The sequence below is a fragment of the Felis catus genome, chromosome B4, assembly GCF_018350175.1.
Source record: "Felis catus isolate Fca126 chromosome B4, F.catus_Fca126_mat1.0, whole genome shotgun sequence".
Taxonomy (NCBI): domain Eukaryota; kingdom Metazoa; phylum Chordata; class Mammalia; order Carnivora; family Felidae; genus Felis; species Felis catus.
In genome coordinates, this window is record NC_058374.1 from 103,766,532 (window position 1) to 103,779,564 (window position 13,033).

Consider the following 13,033-nt stretch of genomic DNA (forward strand, 5'->3'; position numbering starts at 1 on the left):
GGTAGACACAGACTCTAAAGCAGGCTCCAGGCCTTGAGCCATCAGCACAGAGCCTGATGCAGGGCTTGCACTCACGAACCATGAGATCATGGCCTGAGCTGAAGTTAGACGCTTAACCAACTGAGCCACCCAAGCACCCCAGCCCCTTATTTCTTTTAATGAAAAGTGTATGTGTTTTGAAGGTACAAGCAACAAGATTTCCTCAGATATTGTGGATATGTTCTATGAGAGGAAGAGTCAAGGATAACTACAAAGTTTTTGGACTGAGCAACTAGATCAGTGAGGTTGCCATCAACTAAGATGTAGAAAGATTGCAGTTGAAAGGAAGGAATTATAGGAGTTCAGCTTTGAATATTGATTTTGAAATTTTAATTACATTTCTAAAGATGTATATTGGCAATTGCATATTCATGTCTGGAGTTCAACAGATAGCAACCAAGTAGTCATCATCATATAGATGAAAATTAAAACCATGAGGCAGCAATGGGCTCACTGAGGTGGCAAATTTAGATAGAAAAAAGAAGAGGTCCGAGGGCTGAGTCCAAGATTTAGAAGATCTGGGAGAAGTGGAACAAACACAGTTGTACACTTTATTAGCATTCTTTTTTTTTTTTTTTTTTCAACGTTTTTATTTATTTTTGGGACAGAGAGAGACAGAGCATGAACGGGAGAGGGGCAGAGAGAGAGGGAGACACAGAATTGAAAACAGGCTCCAGGCTCTGAGCCATCAGCCCAGAGCTCGATGCGGGGCCTGAACTCACGGACCGCGAGATCGTGACCTGGCTGAAGTCGGACGCTTAACCGACTGCGCCACCCAGGCGCCCCTACTTTATTAGCATTCTTGAGAAACATTCCAAGAAAATATCTTTCTGTGTTTTGAGACCCAAATAATATTTCATAATTATAATTAATAATAATGTTATACTTCTTGCTCTTCAGGTGAAGGACTTTCAGAAAGAACTGTAGAAATTATTCTTTCAGTCACTTTGTGCATCCTTTCAATCATTCTTCTTGGAACAGCTATTTTTGCATTTGCAAGGTAAGATTTATTTGTACTCTCATTCCTAAGATGCTTATGGACATTATTCAGTCATAGTCCAATCAGGAGACAGAAGCCCCAATAGTTACTTGAATGGGGAATATTTAATAAAAAAAATTGCTAACTTGTAGAAATAGTTAATTATCATAAGGGGTAAAAGAACTCTAAAGGCTCCAGAAATAGCAAGTACAACAAAGCAGCTGCTCTCTCAAGGCTGAGGAAGAATGAACAGTAAAAGAACTAAGAATTAGAAGAAGTCTCACTCGAAAGTTTGACATGGAATGTCTACCACAGGCACGTACAGCCTATCACCTATCAGTGGGCAGAGAAATATGACAGAGGGAGGGGCTGGAGCTGTTCTATTGAAGCTAACGATCATTGATGGAGAGTAGACAGGCTGGAATTGGTCTGTAGAAACAACTCACTCTTGCTGGATGACGTGGATGGCTGAGCTACTTGGAATCATTTACCAATGGGAAGAGTCTGCACTTAGGAGGCAGCTAGCACTCACAGAGGTGGGCTGCTGGGCTTCCACAATGAATAATGATAATTCAGACCTGGAACACACCAGGGAAGTATCTCCCTGTCCCTCTTGCCTTGAAGGTCACTCTAGTATTCTCGATTGACAAAGCTTAACATCCCACCGGCTGGCAAAGGGGATGTATTAGGGTGTGGAACCTAGCTTCAGTATCACAAAGCAGGGCAAAGAAAGGCAGGTTTAAAACTAAGAGACAATAAAGTGATAACAAAAAAAGCAGAAGGTGTCAGGACTTTTGTATATTTAAAAATAATTTATAACTATGATGGGTTTAATGAAATATATTTTAATCAAATCTAACTTTTAAACTATACAGAAGAGATCATTTTTACATGATCTCTTTTGAGATCATGACATTTAAAGACGTCCATCTTCCTTACATGGTGAGCCCCTTTTTCCTGTTTACTTTACCAATGAGTCTGTGCTACATCTTCCAAGGGCCCCTTTAAATTCTCAGTATTAGCCTCCTAATTCCCTTGCCATTTGCAGGGCCTCAGGGGGAAATCTTAGCTATGGTCCTAAAATCCAGCCATAAAGTAGATTGCTGAGTTAAAGGGTCCTTACATTTGCAAAAATAACCATGACACTAATTTCCTAAGTAGCTTAATAGGCCCTGTTTTTATTTTACCTGAAGAATGTTGTCCTGTATTCTGAATGCCCATCATCTGTTTCACCTTGAACCTGTCAAATCATCATTTTGATGGCTAATTTGAAGAACTCTTGAAAAAAAATATTTTTTCTTACACTGCATACTGTTCTCAGAGTCAGCCAGAAGATGGTGAGAGAAAGTCATTATTCTAGTTTTAGAGACATATAATTTGTATAAGATATCTTCCTTCCAATATGAATATGGCCAAGGCATACCCCTCAGGGACATGCCTTGGTCATATTCATATTGTTTCCTTGCTCTAAAATCTCTGATTTTTCATTTCCTTACAGGATGAACTCCTTATGTGGGCAAAAAATACTCCCCTCTTACTTACTCTCTACAAATTCCCAACATACTTCTCTTTGGCCAACTAGGTCTGTTCTCACCAGAACATTCCTTAGGCTTTTATAGAACTCTGCTTTTGTTCCATCAACCAGAAATGTGCTTCCTCCTCCTTCTCATTCTGGAGCATTCAAATCAAATCTCACTTTTTTACTTCCTAACAATACTAATAGTTGTCATATGAATTGTAATTTGGATTTTTTCTTTTTATGCTTTTTCTACACTTAGATCTTGCCTCTCAACTAAATTGTAATGTTCTTGAGCATAAGATCCATATTTTATACTTTCTATACCGTCCTTAATACATAACACATAATAAAAAAATGTTTGAAATGTGATAGATATAATAGTATCACTAGTAACACACCATACTGTGTCAAAGAAGGATAAGCATGGAAAGGGTGTAAAATGATAGGGCCTTGATTAGATTCTCAGATTCATGTGACTTTTATTTTTGAACCTGAGTTTTCTAAATGTAAAGATAACAATATATGCTTTGCAATATTTGTGTAAAAAGCCAATGAGACAATTCAAAACATATTTCCATGCATTTCCCTGCATGTAGAAATGTTTCACATATATAAAAACAATGGGACATTGTCTTTTAGTATTGGTGATGATAGCAATGAGCTATTTCCACTTTGGCACACTTTCTTTTTATGACAAATCTGTGAGACAGCTAGAGAGAGGAAAAATAAGCACACAGCATTGGTTTCATTTGCTCTATATTTTAAATTTGCCAACGACAAAAGCCTTGATCAACTAATGCTCATCAAAATTTGAAATTTCACCAAAGCAACATGTTAAAGGAATATGGTAGAATAGGTTTATGGAATTAAAGCAAGAAAAAGAAGTTGAGTAGGTATAAATTTGCAACATATTCAGAGAAATGACCCAACAAAGAAATTATTTGACTAATATCTTAAAAAGAAAACAAAACCTAAGTTTACATATTTTCTATGATACTTCCTTTTTGGACTTTACTATACTTATTTTAGAATTCGACAGAAGCAGAAAGAAGGTGGCACATATTCTCCTCGGGATGCAGAAATTATTGACACTAAATTCAAGCTGGATCAGCTCATCACAGTGGCAGACCTGGAACTGAAGGGCGAGAGATTAACACGGTGAGCACACTCCTCTTGGCGAACAGTGGTTCAGAGGGCCTGGAGCCATGACCCTATTCTGACCTATGCTTGTTGGAAGTGTTTGTGGGGCTCCTATTTACACAGGTCATAGAGATCTTCTTTCAAAGGGTGACCTCCATCTTCTGCACACTTCTCACTGGTGTTCGGAGAATCACTTAATCTTCCTTATGCTTTGAGTTCAATATGAACCTTGGACTATAATATTCAACCAAGCTTTCTTTTTCTTTCTTTTTTTTTTTTTTTGCCCTGAAACAAATATTTTTACACATTAAGCCTTTAAAATTATGTTTAATAGTTTACTTCATATGATTTCTTTTTATGGGTTTTCTAGAGGTATCCATATTTTTAATCACAGTTTTAAATAAATTTGTAACTACTTGATACTATTTATATCATATTTATAAAAGCCTTTCTCATAGCTCTTTTTTTTAGTGTAAAATTACATTAAAAGTCCAACTTGTGTATTAACACTTTATATTTTAAATCGCTTAGTATTTAAAAATTAAATACAAAGTAAAAATTACCTTTGGAAGGAAAAGTGTGCCTTCGGTATGTATTGGAAATACTAAAGTGTTTAATTTTAGAGTATTTTAAATCCTTTTAAAATCATTAAAAATATTCTAAATGTTGGCACATTTGAAAAATGTGTCTATTAAGATAATTCATCAAATTCTTAATAAAAACTGTCATCAGGTTATTATAACAAGTTTAGATCCAATATTTTGTGATGTATGTAAGCACATTATAGTTGTTCCAAAGTATATGCACAACACTTCTGTACTTCAAAAAATTATTATTAACTGTTGAAATATGTCATCAAAGTTTTTGAGCTCAGAAAGGAATTGTTTATAGTTGTCATTTAGCAAAGCCGGTCTTTACCAAATAGATTGACTTTGAAAGAATATTTCCAGCATGTCTAAAAATATCTAATATGTGCTATAGTGGGAAGTGCCATGTGATAAGCAGGGCCCTTCCAAATACTGCAAGATGAAAGCTATTCAGTATTATCACTAAATTAGAAGGAAATCTGATTTGTTAAAGAGAAAAACTCACTTCTTTATATTTAGGTATTTACCTTTGTTTATATTCTAATAAAGGTTGTATCTATGGATGCAACAAAACGGATAGTGCTCCAAAGAACATGTGTAAGATGGTTATATATTACCTAGGACATAGTTTTCCACATAAGAAATGTTACATATAAAAGATCAAGAGGTCCTCAGGGTAATCTGCCAAAGTTAAGCCACATCGTAGGAGTAATAGAGCATTCCAGTATTAGGCTATATCTCGGTGCTAAAAGGGTCATCCTTCATGGTAAAAAGAAATTTCTTCTCCTTTCCCTCTGGAGCCAACTGAATTTCTATAGTATTTCCCCAACTCCCTTTCTGTACCACTTTCTCAAATTTTTGTGCCCCCTCTACAGACCTCATTCTCTTCTACACCCAAAAGTACCAGGGATAAAACATCAACTCTCTCAGTGCAATTAATTTTAGTTGTTTAAACAATTTAGTTGAGTCTGTTCATAATAAAATGTGAACTTCTAAGTATCTAAACACTTCTAGGGCCTTTTTTAAAAAGAATCTTCATTGATCTCCCAATAGTCCTTAGGATGTAGATCTTTAGGAGATATGACATAATAAAGTGAAAAAAGTCAGTCAGTATTAAAGTATTCTTGATGAAGAAGGTTACCATTCTAGGCAGGCTATGGTGAGGTTAGATCCCCTAAGCTCTGTGTGTTTTTACAGCTTGCCCTTTCCTGCACTTCTGAACACAGCTATTATCTAAACGCTGTAGGATTTTTTTTTTCTTAACAGTGTTTGTCATGGCAGCTAAAGGGAAAGGTGGATAAGGACTGCATAGATTGTTTATTATTGGGTTTTTATAAATTAGGGGCCGCCTTACTTAACCTTGACTCCTAATTATTTGTTTTCCTGTTCCCATGTTTATTTACATATATGTGGCTTTATTTGTAAATTGATGTAGAAGTGTCTTTCAAGTATATTTCAAATAATTTTTATTTACTTTTGCACATAGAAAATTCATATATTGCCCCAGTAATAGCATAGTTGGAAACTTTAGTTTCTGTGCTTTTTCCTTTCTCATTTTTTGTTACGATTCTAGCACTACTGACTATAAAACATTCTTATTTGTAATTTCAATGGCACGTAATAATATCCTTTGCTTGATTTATTGCAGAAATTTATTAAAATAGCTAGCAAGTTGTTTGAGTATTAACTCTTCATTACAGAGATCTGTCTCCAGCTTTACTATTTATTGAAGGTTTTTCATTTAATAAGATCACTAATACATTAGATATGAAGTCTAAAAAAATGGTAACTAACAAATCCATAATTAGTCATGTGTACATATACAAGGGACCGTCCTTCTGTGAAGCTCTAAAGCTCTTCACTTGTCTTTGAGGTGCTGGAAGATCTAAATCTATTCAAAGTCATACAGGTCATGAGAGTAGAGCCAAGGAGACAGTGTATTCTGAGACTAAAGAATCAGAGCATTTGAGTTCATTTGTAAATTGTTGAATAACTTATGTCATATGTCTGTGTTATTTGCAGCAAAGAACTTAGATGATTTCCTTTAAATCTACCCAGCTAACATATGCTGTTTCTACTTTTGGCTTAGACGTGGTCTTTCCCCTCCAACCTGCCCACTCTCTTCTAGCTGGGCTGGACAAGCAGTTTTCCTCAGTGTCATATGTCTTGACATGTCCATAAGAGAAATGATAAAAGAAGAATATCTAATCAAAATATTAATTTTAGGGATTATCTAGTTGACAAAAGGTCATTATGATACTCGTACTAAATCTTGTCAAGGACTTTTTTGTAGTTAAGAAAGTATTTATTTTATGACACATGCCTGCATATGTATTTATTTTATGATACATGCCTGCATATGTATTTATATGTTGAGATTCATCCTGTAATTTTTGTATGTGCAAACTCTTATTATTTAGTTATATTCTACATTGTTGCACAAAGAATCTGAAGAAGAATTCTGGCACATTATACTTTTTCTTTGTGAAGGAAAATGAAACTCAAAATATGATTTAGTACTCTGTAACTCCATGAGAACATTCAGGATAGGCCAAGATAATGTTTTAAATTCCTATTTGGAATGATAATTATATCATTTCCTCATGCACATTTTATATTTAAGTTGAGACGATGCTAGATGTATTTCTTAGGAAGAGTATCTAATATTTTGGGCTCATCTATTCCATATTTACCAGATTAGAAAATGACCCTCGGGGTTTGTTATTTGTAAGCAAATGAACAAAACATTTTGTGATGGCTCCTTTGAAACACAGCCATTTAACCTGTGAAGGTGAGAAAAGTTTCTCGGAGGAGATATTGGCAAGATCAGCAAACATTCAGGTGAAGCAGACCTGAATCTTCAAGATTGCAGAGACCAGCTGGTCCTGTGACTTACTTTAACTAATTTCACTGCAATACAAACTCCTTTTCCAAGAGGGTTATAACACTTAAAATTAAACAACCCACCAGAATGTTCACAAGTATTTTATTGACAATTTCTTCCAAGTTCCCCCCCAATTGTGTGCATCATTCCATATTAATTATCTTGCCTGTTTTACTTGAGTGAATGTAATGGTGCATTAATTAGACTCAAGGCCCAATCATGAGTGGAATTAAAATTCTAACAAAATAAAGCAAACAACTGAATTGCTACTTTAAGAGTATCTTTCTTTCTTCCATAACTTTAAAAGTATGCATTGAAGTTTTGTTAAATGTATACGTCTTCAGGAAGCTTACCATTTAAAAGAATTCTATGAATGTGCTTTGTAAACTGTAAATCAGAATACATTTGGAATTGTTATTGTTATTTACAATCTTTATACAAATTATCACTTCAGCATACTTTCACATAGAGGGTTTGCTAACATAATAATGGCTACTGTTTATGGGCAATTCCTATGTGTTAAATTCTGTGTGTAATGATCTCACTTAACTCTTTCCTTTGTGGTGGTACTTTTAATCCCATTTTACAAATGAAAAGCATAAGATATTTAACGTTTATTTATTTTTGGGACAGAGAGAGAGCATGAACAGGGGAGGGGCAGAGAGAGAGGGAGACACAGAATCGGAAACAGGCTCCAGGCTCTGAGCTGTCAGCACAGAGCCCGACACGGGGCTCGAACTCAGGGACTGTGAGATCATGACCTGAGCCAAAGTCGGACGCCTAACTGACCAAGCCACCCAGACGCCCCAAAACAAAAGATATTTAGCGAATTTAAGTAACTGTCCAAAGTCATAGATCTAGTAAATAAGAGAGCCATGATTCTAGCCTGGGTTTGTTTGATTTGGAGGTTATCAAGGTACGCCTGTATCTGTGTGTGTGTGTGTGTGTGTGTGTGTGTGTGTGTGTGTGAACTCTGAAGCGTACTAGATGAGATCAATATTACCCCTATTAAAAAAACAAGGCCGCATGGTATCCTTCTTCAAGCAGTTTTCCTATGCAGAGAAATGATTCTAAGGGAAGACCTGCTTCTTTCAAATTATTTGTCCGTTAGTGATAAGGGGCAAAGGAGTGATGGCATTTTAGTCTAGGTTCAAACTTGCAGAAGCTAAAAATTCTTTAATAGTCCAAGTCCTACTGTCCTTCAATAAGAATACATAATATTTGACTGATATATGAAACTCTATGTAAAATTGTTAGCATTTTAATTGCCATCAGTTCTTTGACAGACTCTGGTCATTAATTTTTCTTCTATCTGAAACCATTTTGCAAACAATGGCAAAAATACATGAATCCAGATAAGAAATGTCTGACCATGTGAATTCAGGACAAGAGATGTCCTGAAGTGGAATGAAGCTCAAGACAGTTAATGCTCATGTGCTGGTGGCAGCAAAAACTAATCCAGTGTGTTCGTGTACTAAATAAACAATGAATGTTTACTTTCAGATATTCTTCATTTTTCTTTAGACGCAAGGAGATTTTTGTCATCCAGTAAGTTACTATGGTGGTGCAGAGCTCTGTTGTGATTGTTTTCATCTTGTCAGCTGGTGTGCTCTATATTTTTAAATGTATTATACTGAGCATTTTGTTGTTTAATGTGCTATTTTTTCCAAAGCCAAAGGAAAAAAAGCCCTATGCTTTCTAGGTACAATATATCCTCTATAATTTGCATGCTATTGATATGGTAAAGTTAACCTTATCAAAATGCACATTGACTCCTAATGTGCATGTCCTGAGAATTTGCTGTGTTCTCATGTTGTGTTAGCTTTGATAGTAAAATAGGTTTTCACCTAGATTTCTGCACATGCATCTTGTGTTATTATTACCATGATACAAAGCTGAGTTCTCCATCTGAAAGATGGAGTCTGGGTCCACACTTCACACAAGCTCATTTCGACTACTGCAGGTGGCAATCTGTAAAGACCAAGACGATCAAATTTTCTATTCTGTGCCTCTGGGGCATACACAGAGTGGCACATTTCATGGAATCTGTACTTCAGCCCTAACCAATGGGTAGCCAACTGTGCATGCTTTCAGGCACTCCTCTGATGCTTGGAAATGCCATTTGTAGGCTAGCACAAAACTTGCTTTATGCATTCTGAGGGTGACATAGCAAAATGTCAGTATTACCAGGGACTCCAGCAACTGATCGAGTGCCCCAGAGATAACCAGTTTGTTCAGGCAAAGAATATGAATGGAGGCAAAGAACAAAAATGCATTTTATTTCAAAATCCCAAATCTATTACAGAGGAATCAGTCCCCATGAACCACAAGCCTGGATGGGGCCAAGGCTCCTGACATTCTCATTGATCATGAATAGTACTCAGCATGATTAAAACAGTGGAATCCAGGACTATTTCTACTCTAATCATATTCAACATTTTGGAATCATAGGTAACCTTGTTTTACTTCATATAAACTAATTGCCAAGTTCCCACTGACAGAATTAAAATAGTTTTATAAAAATACGTTTTCCTCAAAGGACCTGCATGATCAGATTCAGTTGTCAAAGTAAGATTCTGTCGAGCTAAAGGTTTAAGTGATCACATCACACATAAAATATCCAACTCCAACCAGCACTCAAAGCTGACCCCTCAGCATTCTAGACTCACAAGGGGCCTGGTTGAGCAACCCTGCCCCCTGCCAAATATCCTTTTTTGACGTCATTAAACAGAATTCTTTTACTTTTTTTGCTCTATGCCATTAATGCCTCAGAGAAGAATACTTCCATGTTTTATAGAATCCTCACTGTTTCTCCTCCACAACCAAATGTCCTGTCTTAGAATTAGTCAGTAGTATCCACCTTAGTCAGAGCTCTTACTCTGTTAGAGGTAAACATAATTAGTTTGGATTCATCAGAACCTTTATAGAACACCTCTTCATAAATCATATTTGTTAAAGTAGATGTAGTATTCTTCCAAATTTAGTTTTCTGTGGTTCCCTTCTAACCCTTAACTGAAGAACTTCAGTGCTAACTTGCCTTGCTAGCTAATAATAGTTCAGTCTAGAAGTGCTTCTTTTTAGATATTATGTCATCTGTGTCCTCTTCATTAAATTCTCACTGAGAGTCTGTGTCCACCTCTTCAAACAGCTGTCAGCAATTTCTTCAGCTTCTCTATCTACTCCTTCTGCCCTCTTGCCCGAGGTAGCTAATCTCATGCCCATGGCTAGAATCTAAGATATGTGGTGGACAAGAAAAAACATCTGTCAAGAATTTTGTTTTCAAAAGTGCTAATGTCGAAAGACTTCATAATAATGAAAATACACCTCTTGCCTCCTTGGGAATCTTCTCACAGCTCTTTTATGTCAGGAAGAATGTTGCTTTTCCTTATCTATTTGGAAGTCCATTTTATCTTGTCTGAGTAAAAGAAGGATCAGGCACCTATCAAGTGCCAGGCACTGTTGTAGACACTGGACATACTGGGATGAAAAAGGAAGGGATGCCTCCAAAGAGCTGCCCTTTAAATAGCTAAGCTCCTATTAAACCTGTTTATCTTTACAGATATGAGGAAATATACTGAGAAAGTACTTAGCTATCACTTACTGATTGTTTTTCTAATTAAATAAGAACTATATTACACCACTTATTCAAGTGGTATGTTTACCTTATAAGGTGAGGTTTTAGAGTCAGCTGTATAGTACCAGCTATTGGTTAGGATAATATTTTTTTAACATTTTTTACAAGTTTATTGAGAAATAATGGACATGGCTCACTGTATAAGTTGAAGGTCTACAGCATGATGGTTGGATTTGCGGATATTATGAAATAATTACCACAATATATATATATTTTCATATAGATACAATAAAATTGTATATATATATTTCATATAAATACAATAAAAAGAAAAAAATATTCTCCTTGTTATGAGAACTCTTAGGATCTATCTTCTTAACAGCTTTCAAATATACCATATAGCAGTGTTAGCCATAGTTATTGTGTTGTACGTTAGGTCCCTAGTACTTATTTATCTTATTACTGGAAGTTTGCATCTTTTGACCACCTTCCTCCAATTCTCCCTCCCCTCCACCCTTTGTCCCTGGTGACCACAAATCTGATCTCTTTCTCTATGGATTCGTGTTTGTTTGTTTTTTAGATTCCACATATAAGTGAGATCATATACTATTTTTCTTTCTCTAACTTATTTCACTTAGCATAATGCCTTCCAACCCATCCATGTTGTTACAAATGGTAGAATTTCCTCTTTTTTATGGATATATATATATATATATATATATATATATATATATATATATGCACGCCACAACTTCTTTACCCATTCACCCTCTGCTGGGCATTTAGGTTGTTTCCATGTCTTGGCTATTATAAATAATGCTGCCATGAACATAGGGGTGCAGATGCCTTTTTGAGTTAGTGTTTTCATCTCCTTTGGACATTCCTAGAAGTAGACTTGCTAGATCATATGGTAGTTATATTTTTAACTTTTCAAGGATTGATTAGGATAATTGTTTAAATTTATATTAGGGACCAAAGAAAAATTGTTGGTGATTTGATAAAACAATGAAGAAGGATCTGAAAGAATACTTTTTAAAGCCTAAAACAAATAAAAACAATAGGAAAAGACAAAACTTAAGACACCTTTGAGATCGTTATAGGAAATGTTGTGGATAAGTAATAGGATATCATTGAATAGGATATCATTGAAGAAGTACATGTAAGTGTTAGAACAATTAATGGAGATTGAAATTTATAAATTAAAAATTCACTCTCAACATTTTCTAAAACTTGGAAAGTTTCATTAAGATATTTTACCAGAAAGATTCTTAACAAAATTTTATTTGAATATGAAGTATGTTGTTAGTTTGACAAATACATAGTTTAAACCAATGCAATAAAATTTGAGGTTCTTTTCTTTTTAACCTAAGTAGAAAACACGAGGTTTCTCAATTTGTCCTATGCCACTGGTAATGCTGATTTAAGCTGCTCATCTATAGGCTATCATCCATAGCTCTCTATTTGGACTATATTTTAATTCCCTATAGATTTCAACTAATTGACCTTGAGAGAAAGCTGAGTCTCTGTGACAATATGGTCTTCAATCACCACTGCCAACATAAATAAATGGTTCCTCTCTGAATCTATCAAGAGTAATCTGAGTGGAATTTAAGTTTTTGATAGACTTTTAAAAAATGAGCCCAGACATGAAATAATACCCTTTTCCAAAAAAAAAAGGAATAGGATTTAAGACAGCTAAGATTCATGTAATAAGAAGTGTTTAGCCCTTCCTGTTGGAAAGTGGTCAGTTATCTTATTGAAATCTGGACAGTTCCCAAATTGATTTATATAATAATGAACTGAATACAATTTGACAGTATCTTCACCATTGTAAGTGAATAAAATAAGGGTTAAAATAAGTGTACCATACCAGTCTAAAATTCTCCCTATGTAACACTTTAAGTTTTTAAAAATGTTAATAAAAAGCTTGCTATTTGAGTTTCTTTGAGTATCTTCACAGATCACTTGATTTGGAAATAACACTCCTTCTAAAATAACATTGCTGACTTTCATGCACGTTAATTTCTGAGGTATTTTTTATGCTTATCTAAACAAACAATTTTTCCTAAAAGAATTTAATTTTCTCATCAATAAAAGTCAATGCTTTTGTGTATTATGCTCCACCTTCTTTTCTAGTTCCCTGTATAAATTGTTCAAATTTATTTTTTTCCTATATAAAAACAGACTTTAAAACCTATAATAAAATTTAGAATGCAGCGAATTCTTAACGGAAAAATGCACCTTTATAATATGAAGCTAAGTATCAAAGCAATGATATGGATACTATAGACAACAACAACAAAAAATCTTT

At 35.0% G+C, this 13,033-nt stretch overlaps 1 protein-coding gene and 1 long non-coding RNA gene across 7 annotated transcripts in view; one reads left to right on the forward strand and one right to left on the reverse strand.

Annotated features, from left to right (window-relative positions):
• PTPRQ (protein tyrosine phosphatase receptor type Q) overlaps positions 1–13,033 on the forward strand; it is a 255,558-nt gene that overhangs the window by 204,980 nt on the left and 37,545 nt on the right. For all 3 annotated transcript variants that reach the window (XM_045062106.1, XM_045062108.1, XM_045062107.1), the window contains exons 51-52: positions 940–1,039; positions 3,567–3,695. In XM_045062106.1, the coding sequence (XP_044918041.1) occupies positions 940–1,039; positions 3,567–3,695 (229 nt within the window). The remainder of the gene's footprint in view (positions 1–939; positions 1,040–3,566; positions 3,696–13,033) is intronic.
• LOC111561396 overlaps positions 1–13,033 on the reverse strand; it is a 166,661-nt gene that overhangs the window by 92,777 nt on the left and 60,851 nt on the right. The window lies entirely within an intron of this gene.